At 35.6% G+C, this 9,955-nt stretch overlaps 2 protein-coding genes across 2 annotated transcripts; both read right to left on the reverse strand.

The window, feature by feature from the left end:
- Nucleotides 1-417: 417 nt before the first annotated feature.
- Nucleotides 418-1,392, reverse strand: LOC129000646 (uncharacterized). The gene has a single exon (XM_054427607.1). It carries the CDS (start codon nt 1,390-1,392, stop codon nt 418-420), a length of 975 nt encoding a protein of 324 aa, XP_054283582.1.
- A 1,226-nt stretch (nt 1,393-2,618) lies between these two features.
- On the reverse strand, nt 2,619-5,669 carry LOC129000647 (uncharacterized). The gene is made up of 2 exons (XM_054427608.1): nt 5,534-5,669; nt 2,619-4,273 (listed from the first exon to the last, which is right to left on the reverse strand). The coding sequence occupies exons 1-2, from the start codon at nt 5,667-5,669 to the stop codon at nt 2,619-2,621; spliced, it is 1,791 nt and encodes a 596-aa protein (XP_054283583.1).
- Between the last annotated feature and the right edge of the window lie 4,286 nt (nt 5,670-9,955).

Raw genomic sequence — 9,955 nt, forward strand, 5'->3', positions numbered from 1 at the left:
GTAAAATAATTAGAGGGATTCAGAGACCCTCATAATGTTTGATTCACATGAAGACTGCATAGTAACTGAGTGAGTTGGAGCAGTGTACAGGAAAAACCACTGGTCAGTCTATATCATGTCGGCTGGAACTGATAAGCAGGATACGCAGCACATTCCTCTGCAATGTCTGCCTATCTCTCTCTCTCTCTCTCTGTCTGGCTTAACTTAATACAATTTTATTTTATGAACTCACTTAAAATATTATTCTGAATTGAACCAAAAAGTGCAGTGATTTATTTACACACAAAACATTTAAATATCTATTATTTAAATGACAAAACAAGTATTATTTTATTTAAAATAAATTTAAGTTTAGACCTAATTTGAGAATGCTCAAACATACCGCCCACCGAAATTTCAAAGGAAATTTCTAGCATCTTACTTAAAAGGGTCAGAATTGATTGAAAGAAGAGGTACCAATTTCACAGCTGGACGTTGGAATTCAGAGTCACTGGTCTTGACAGTCATCACTCGAACAATTCCATCACTGCCTGGGTGAGTCTTGATGATTCTTCCAAGAGGCCACTGCAAGATAGGTACATTTTGATCCTTAAGAAGAACCAAGTCTCCGATTTTAGGGTTTGTAAAAGATCTTGTCCATTTTCCTCTCGCTTGCAGGATGTTCAAGTATTCCACTCGCCACCTCTTCCAAAAATGTTGAACCATCTTGTGGACTAGTTGCCATCTTGTAAGGACGTTTTCTCGAAGATCAAGAAGAGAAGGTTCGGGAGGAGCAACAAGAGGACATCCAACAAGAAAGTGTCCTGGAGAAAGAAAATTAGTTTCTTCTGGACTAGCTGACAAAGGACAGAGTGGTCTTGAATTCAGAACTGCTTCTACTTGGGTGAGCAAGGTTGACCACTCTTCATAAGTCAAAGCAGTTTCTCCAGCTATCTTCCTCAAATGTGTCTTTGTTGATTTAACTGCCGACTCCCACAGTCCACCAAAGTGTGGGGAATAGGGAGGATTGAAATTCCATTTTACTTCCAGTTTAGTAGTTTGCTGTAGAATTTCTTCTTGTGTAGTCTGATTGGAGTACCATAATCCTAACTCTCGAAGACGATTAGCTGCTCCTCTGAAGTTGGTTCCACAGTCGGAATACACTTGTTCAGGAAGACCTCTTCTAGAAATAAAACGTCTGAAAGCAGCCATAAAGGCATCTGTTGAGAGTGCGGTTACCAGCTCTAAATGTAAAGCTTTAGTAGCCATGCAGACAAAAACACAGATGTAAGTCTTGGCAGTGGTTGCTTTTCTTCTTAACGACTCTCTCATAGTCAAAGGTCCAGCAAAGTCAACACCAACATGTAAAAATGCTCGGCTTACATTCACTCGTTGCGAAGGAAGATCAGCCATCATCGGGGAAAAGGTTTCAGCCTTTAGCTTGAAGCACCTTAGACATTTGAAGGTTCGCTGACGGACAATATTTCTCAGTGATGGTATCCAAAATCGTAATTGAATCAGAGCTTGAAGCAAGTTGGGTCCTGGGTGTAGGTAGATTTTATGGTAATAATCTACCAACAATAAGGTGAAATGACACTTTGGCAGAAGGATTGGGTGTCTTTGATCTTCTGGGATAGCTGCATTATTTAGCCTGCCGCCCACCCTGAGTATCCCCAGTTTGTCAAAGAAAGGGGTAAGTTTATGAAACTTATTGAGGACAGCAGTTGCACATCTTCTGTCGCCATCAATAGAGAAAAAGTGTGATTGAATTTTCTTGATGCAGGTTAGTAAGGACTCTTGAATTTCCTTAGGCTGAAGGGGTCCTTTAAGACGACTAGTACTGTGTAGTTTAGCTTGACAATTGTAGATAAATCTTCTGATCCAAGATATTACACGTAAAAGTTTGTAGTATGAAGAATAGTTTTCCATCATCTTGATAAGCTCTGGCTCAGTACTATTTGAGACAAGCACTTGTGGTTCAGCTTTCACTTCAGGTAGGGGCTGCTGCTGGAACTGTACTGTAGACTCTGGCCATTTATCTTCAGGCATATTCATCCACTTAGGGCCATGCCACCATAGATCACAGTTAGTTAGTTTATCTGGTAAAAGTCCTCTAGAACCATGGTCACTTGGATTTTCCTCTGATTTAATATGTCTCCACGATGAAACAGGAGTATGTTCCAAGATATGTGCAACCCTGTTTGCTACAAAAACTTTAAGCTTGTAAGTTGGTGTATTCAGCCATCCTAAGACAATTGAAGAATCAGTGAAGAAAATAGGCTTCTGAAACTGATTACTGGTGAATTGGCTGAGGGTTTCCATAACAGAGTGGAACATTGTTGCAAGCAGGTAGGCTCCACACAACTCTAAGCGTGTGATAGACAGTGTCTTGACTGGGGCTAACTTAGTTTTGGCTGTTAGAAGGTTTGTAGTTATTTTGTCACTAATAACTCTCAGATAAAGTGCAGCACAATATCCTTTTTCTGAAGCATCAGCAAATCCTACTATTTGCAATTTGTATGGTTTGTCAGATGTTACAAATCTTGGAATACTAAGATGTTGCAGTTTCTCTAGCTGAGTAGTCAAGTCATTCCATAGAGTCTTCAAGTTAGTTGGAATTTCAGAATCCCAGTCCAGCTTCAATTTCCATAGGCCTTTGCAATCATTATCACAGGAGAAACGAATCCTAGAGGATCAAAAATCTTTGCCACAGCTGATAGGATAGCCCTTTTAGTAAACACAGGTGTAAATTGTTCAATCTGGTATGCAAACGTGTCACTTGAAGGGTTCCATTGAAGTCCTAGGATCTTGACATTTGAATCTTCACTAGATGAGAGGTTGATCTGTTTGATATGTTTTGAAGGATTGATTGCATTTAAAATTTCCTGAGAGTTACTGGCCCATTTACTTAGACCAAAATGACCTTTGTGTAAAAGATTGATTACTTCATCCTTGAGTTTCAAGGCTTCATCAACAGTAGAAGCACCAGTGACAAGATCGTCGACATACATGTCTTGAAGAATAGCCTTTGCTGCATGTGGATAGTCAGTCCCTTCATCGATTGCTAGCTGTTTCATGACTCTCAAGGCTAAAAAAGGTGCTGAGGTAGTACCATACGTTACTGTATTCAGTTCATATTTCTGAATAGCTTCAGAAGGATCAAATCTCCAGAAAATGTGTTGATATACCCTATCAGAGGGATGAACTAAAATCTGCCTGTACATTTTTATTATATCCGCCACAAAAACTACTGGATACATCCTAAATCTTGTCAAGATACTTTTGATGTCTTGCTGTAATTTTGGGCCTATCATAAGATGGTTGTTAAGAGTCATGTTAGAGTCAGTAAGGGAAGAAGCATCAAATACTACTCTGAGCTTAATCTGTGAGCGATCTTCTTTAGTAACAGAATGGTGCGGGATCACATATTTTGAAGTAGATGATGTGGGGCTCATGTGTTCCAGTTCAAGGTATTCTTTCATGAAATTGCAGTATTCAGACTTAAGTAGAGAATTCTTTGTCAGTTTTGTTTCTAGACTGTATAGTCTTTTCAGAGAATTTCTTTCAGAGTCACCAAGATGCTTTGGCTCACTTTTAAACGGTAGGCGAACAACGTACTGGCCGCTCTCAAGTCTGTAGTGAGTCTCTGTAAAATGCTTTTCACAAGCTAAATCTTCTGGGTTTTCTTTGACTGGGATAGAAGCAGGTTCCTCGAGTTCCCAAAATCGTTGCAGCTGATTATGAATATCATATTTATCATAAGCAAGGGTGAAGAAAGAAGCATTCATATTAGTGGATGATTGACAGTCAAGAACTCTCCCAATAGCAATGTAGCCAAAGACTGATGCAAACAGCTTGGGTTGGTTTTCATGAAGAGTAATCGAAGATCCAAGCCAAACATCTGGAAACAAGTCAGAGCCCAATAAAAACTCAATAGGTCCAGGTTCCCAAAAGTTAGGGTCTGCTAGTTCAAATTTGGTATATTCCGACCATAAGTTAGAAGGCATAGTGAAGTTGGGTAGGTATGAAGTAATATTGTTGATCACAACAGCTTCTGTTTTGAGGATAGGGGATTCCTGATTTTTTGGCTTCAGATGACAAAGTGCTTTGCCTTTTGCACCATCAAATATGGTCTGGCCAATAGCCGATATCTTCTTTGGATATGGAGTTGTCGATAAACCAAGTTTGGTGAGGCATTTGTGAGTTATGAAGGAATGTTGACTTCCTGAGTCTATCACTAGACGTATGGGTTGAAATCTTCCGGAAGCATCTTTTATCTCAGCAACTACAGTACCTAGCAATATGTTGCTATGTTGAGGAAGAGTTGCGGTCAAAGACGAAGTTGGTGCACTAGTAGCATTATCTTTCAGTTCTTCATCAGCTGAGGTTGGAATATGTAGTAACGAGTGGTGTCTCTTCTTGCAAAATTTACAAGTCCACTTTGAGTTACACTTTCCTATAGTGTGGTTGGCATACAAGCAATTTTTACATCCATGCCAATTTTTTAACATCTTGTGTCGCTCATCAACTGTTGCATTCATAAAATCTTTACATCTCCAGAGTGTATGACTACCACTGTTGCATAGAAAGCATGTGAAACCTTTATTGTTATCTTTCGATTGCATGTTATTTCCTGGTGAGTTAGCCAAGAGTGTAGCTCGCATACCACGGCTAGAAGATCTAGTATTATATCCTTTAATAGCGCCACTAGGCTTCGCAGAGTTATTGTCATGTGAGGATTGATGAGAATTTCCAAGGGCGAGCTGTAATGCTAGGCATCGTTCCCGTAGAAATTTTGTAAGATCATCAAAGACAGGAAAATCTTTATCTTTGTGTTGAAGTTCAAACTGTTCTCTGGTCGCAGAATCTAATAATCGAACAGCAATATGAAACAATACAAAATCTGCTTCATTTGGAATTTTTAGCAGTTTAAATGCTGCAATATTGTCTGAAACTTGTGATACAAAGTTCTGTAGAGAATCAATGGTAGGTTTGCCTTGCTGTGGCTTAAACTGGATGAGCTGATTTAAATAGTTAGAGGCTAGCATACGTTTATTATTAAACGTGTCATTCAATGCCTTCCATGCCAAGTCATAATTGTCTTCTATTAATGGCAAGTTACTTATAACTGCAGAAGCTGTGCCTACAAGTGAGGAAACCAGGTAATGGAATTTCTCCATTTTAGTCAACAAAGCATCATTATGAATAATTGATAAGAATGCATCACGGAATTTAGGCCAGTTTGTAATTTGTCCGTTGAAGTGGGGCAGATTGATCCGAGGTAAAATTTTATTTGATCTGTTTTCAGATGATATAACTGATTCATTAGGATTAATGCTTTGGCGTGAGGGAGGTGATGTTGTCTGAACAAGAGCCATAAGTGCCTCATAGCTTGTGTGTGCCTCGTAGTAATAACGTTTGGCCTTAGTTTGGATAGTCAGATCTGCTTCGACAGGAAATTCTGAGACTTTTCCTTCATCTTCATGTAGGTCAATAAGTTCATCCCAAAGAGTTTCAAATTTGGAAAAATATTTCTCTAACACCTTAAACATACCCTTGAATAAGTTCACTTGAGCAGGATCTTTGAGAGCTGCTCTACCCTTCTCATTAATAGTTTGGACTTCCTTAGCACTATCTGATAATTTTCGCTTCAAGGCAGAAACCTTACGCTTAAAATCTTCTGCATCCATTTTCCCCTCAGAAATTGAATACCAAGAGAAAATTTAAATAATCAAAGGCACAAATGTTTGAGCAATCTTTACAAAAGTATGAACATGACAAGTACTATATACTTCAAGATAGTAAAAAAAATCAACAAAGAATACCACTAATTCAGAATGAAAGTAGATAAAAAAATTCACATCATGATTTGCAAAATTATTCAATAATGCTTGTAGCCTATATAATATTACAGTAGCACATAGAACAAGATTGTAGAATATAAATCAGCAATATTTATTTGTGTTAAGAAACTATTCAGCAGAAGAATATATTTTCAGATTAAATTCTCTAAACAACCCTAATAACTCTTAAAAATATTAATAAATCACAAAACCAATACTGGAGAAATGTATGAGCGTTTTACGTTTAAATATCTAATTTAATCTAAGACAAAATGAATACCAAATATTTTATATGATAACTACCTTTAAACAAACAAATTCTCAACTGTAATCTACAATAACCTTCAAATACAATTAACCTTACTTTGACAATTTAAAAATGACCTTAAATATGTTTCTTTAAAAGGATATTTTAATTTACAATTTTTTATTTATTAACAAATGACTAAGTTAATCCGGCTCGAAGGACCAATATGTTTGAACAAAGGGGAATTAAAAATTAAATTCCTGACTTTGCTACCAAACTGAATAATTGCTGGTTCAAAAGATATTTGTTAATATAGTAGAAAGCAAGTTTATTGATCTGTCTAAGCAGTGAGTTACTACTGGAAAAATAATAAATTCATTTGAGTTCAGAAAATATTATAATAATACAAAATTAAATTAACCCTTTACAATAAAAATATTAAAATCAAAACTATTCTCTTGCTGAGATATTTAAGTCCAAATTGAAATAGACAGAGAGGAATGATGTGTAGAGATGTACTCACGACCTCGAAGAGAAGAAATTATCGAATGTTCGTTAATACCAAGTAATGGAGATTAACACTTCTTGAGAAAATAAAATATAACACTGTGTGCACACAAACTTCTGGTGAATGTTCCTCACGGTTAAATAAAACTTCTGTAGAAACAATAGAGTCAATAATTGATGATTTAATATGGGATACTGAGACCCATGGTAAAATAATTAGAGGGATTCAGAGACCCTCATAATGTTTGATTCACATGAAGACTGCATAGTAACTGAGTGAGTTGGAGCAGTGTACAGGAAAAACCACTGGTCAGTCTATATCATGTCGGCTGGAACTGATAAGCAGGATACGCAGCACATTCCTCTGCAATGTCTGCCTATCTCTCTCTCTCTCTCTCTCTGTCTGGCTTAACTTAATACAATTTTATTTTATGAACTCACTTAAAATATTATTCTGAATTGAACCAAAAAGTGCAGTGATTTATTTACACACAAAACATTTAAATATCTATTATTTAAATGACAAAACAAGTATTATTTTATTTAAAATAAATTTGGGTTTAGACCTAATTTGAGAATGCTCAAACAAACACTATAGGCCTTAGACAAAAATCCACGATATAAATTAATTTTATAAGTTTATAAATGAATACTTAAGCCGTCCTGTGAAGACAATAAGAAAATTTATATTGTTTTTCATTTGTTTAAATGTCTTTTTGTGTGATAGTGAGTTTGCATTATCCAAAACATTAATGCAAACATTTGTATTCCTGTTTAGTAAAATACTTAAGGTCAACATCAAATATCATAATGGATAATTACCTAAATAACTTATTAAAAACATAAATACCTATATTAATATGGTCCATGTACTCCAGTTCAAATATAAGGGTTTTTGATTTTATCAAAATAAAAATCCGTTACAAAGGTTGGGTGATATAGTCGTTCAAAAATGCATAAAACGATTTAAATTGTGCTTGCTGGGACCTAAAAATCAAAAAGTCAATTTGTGCCAGCTCTATAATTATCTTTCCAAAACTAAAAAATCAGTTTCCTTATGGCATTGTTTAATTAAAAGATAAATGTAAGGGTTTGTGTCAAAGACATTCGTATATGATGTGCATATGAATTATTATGAATCATTGCTTTTTTTCCTTTATACTAAACCAAAAACAGTTCCACTTTTGCAAACAAGTAAATTAATAGAAGCTCGTTAAAACAAGCAAAACGTTACTCTGTACAACTTTAACAATCCTCGTTATAACTTTATGGCAGCAATTTTCTTCAGAAAGCTAGATTAAATAAACCCAGAGCATTATTGACATATTAAAATTGGGTTTTAAATAGTGTAAGCTCTTTCTAATAAGAGATCTTTCTTTTTCGGTTTTGTAACAAATTACAAGAACATTTTACATTTTTATTTTTGTTATTACCCATTAAACAAATGTCAAAAATAAAGATAAACCATACACACAGACATCACTGTGAACCCCTTTTAAGGGTTTTTTTGGGACCCCAACCCGGGTATTCCTACTCAAAACTTTAATATGGACATTTTAGCAAAACAAATACTTTCCCATATACTATGTATAGGAGAGAGTAAAATTTCAACATACTCAAGAGTAGTTGATATTATTGGCTTTGGTTTTCACAGATTGATTAACTCTTAGCTTCATTATTGTATCCTTTAAGCTTTCTTACCTTGTTGAATAATACGACGGAATGAAAAACCAGTCACTAAAAGGACGTTGTTACCACGATAGAAGACATGGAAGTACAACAGTTTTGACGTTTATTTTTGCAATGGTAAATGGCAAAAATAATTCATCAAACTGTTCGGTAAGCGACCGTTTTTAGTTCTCTAAATCGTCCAAAAATTCGTGGTTTTCGGGTAACTTCAAATAGGGAACAGAAAAAACATATGGTAAACTTTTTCAGTTCTTTAATCTCAAATTTGTATCAGTGCATTATAAAGATTATTCTAATCACACGACATTTAAAGGTGTGTTTCTAAACAACAGAAATTAACATTGATGACGACTATTTATAACCTTAGATTATGTAGTCTAGCTTTGTAACGATTAGAAGGTTGTTTACACATTATGGTAAAAATAATTGTTTATCACACGGAGCTAAAGTGTTTTTTGGTACTTAATCGAATTCCCAAGCTCGGCTACCAAAAGGTGTACCAAAAAGAGCCACTTTCGCTCCTATTCATGAAAACTACTATTAAGAGAACAAATATGCATGTGAAACATTTTTTGTATCTCTAAATAAATAAATCTCGAAATTTAATTTAGCAAAACAGCCTGTCTGAGTTATTTATACTACCAGGACAATCGTATGTTTTTATAGTCCGAAATTAATATTACATTTATTTTTATTACTTACCTTACCCCCTTGGCCATTGAAACCTCAGAAGGTTTTTGGCCTCGCCAACGATGCTTCTCCACTCTTCTCTATCCACCGCTGCCTCAGGAGTAGTGCCCAAAACAGCCACATCCTTCAGCACCTGACTCCTCCATCGCAGTCTCGGCCTGCCGAGTGGTCTTCTGCCTTCTGGTTTGTTCTGGTCCACAGCTTTGATCAATGATGAGTTCTCTCTCCTCCACACATGTCCAGCCCATCTCAGTCTCCTGCTTTTTATCCTTGCTACTACATCTGGATGGTGATACACATCTCTCAATTCTCTATTCTTCCTAATTCTCCAGCCTTCTTCATCTTGAATTGGTCCGTATATTTTTCTGAGAATCTTGTTTTCAAAAATAATAAGTTTCTTTTCCCATTCTTTCGTTAGTGCCCATGTTTCCGATCCATATAGTAGTACTGGAAGAATGACGGAGTGATAGATTTTAATTTTGGTATTTTTGGACAGAGTTTTTGACTTAAGCATATTGACTAGGGACCAGTAGGTTGCTGAGGCTACAATTACTCTATTTTGGATTTCTTTTTCCTCTTTGTTATCATGTGTTATTGTTATGCCGAGGTATTTTATAGTACAAATTAAACGTGTAGCACATTTACTGGAAATATACCGTAGAATTTCAATGTTTAGTTTAAATTAAAAGGTTTATAACACGTTTTAACAATTAAATGTTCGAAATTGTCAAAGTATATATATAACTATATAATATATTTATATAACTAAGTATACAATATAAAGTATGTATAACGTGTATTCCACAATACAACATTTCTGAGATTGACGTTGGTGCCTGGAGAGTTGGGTCTCAATCAGACTACGGTGTAACGATCTTATCTTTTATTGGTTACATCATTCTCCAAATAACGAGCTCAATTTCTGAATGTAAATCTGATATCATCCCACTAAAGTATTAACAAAAAAACCCTAACGACACTCTCCTTCATTATCTAAATA

This window comes from Macrosteles quadrilineatus, unplaced genomic scaffold (assembly GCF_028750875.1).
Source record: "Macrosteles quadrilineatus isolate MER2022 unplaced genomic scaffold, UCM_ALF_1.0 Scaffold_8__2_contigs__length_117827958, whole genome shotgun sequence".
NCBI lineage: Eukaryota > Metazoa > Arthropoda > Insecta > Hemiptera > Cicadellidae > Macrosteles > Macrosteles quadrilineatus.

What these genes read in the sequence shown, in the direction of transcription:
- LOC129000646 (XM_054427607.1), bottom strand. Translation starts at nt 1,392, where the DNA reads ATGGCTGATCTTCCTTCGCAACGAGTGAATGTAAGCCGAGCATTTTTA.
- LOC129000647 (XM_054427608.1), bottom strand. Translation starts at nt 5,669, where the DNA reads ATGGATGCAGAAGATTTTAAGCGTAAGGTTTCTGCCTTGAAGCGAAAA. An exon ending in TCAAGTGAACTTATTCAAGG is followed by an intron (nt 4,274 to 5,533) that starts GTATGTTTAAGG and finishes ACATATTGCTAG; the next exon opens with GTACTGTAGTTGCTGAGATA.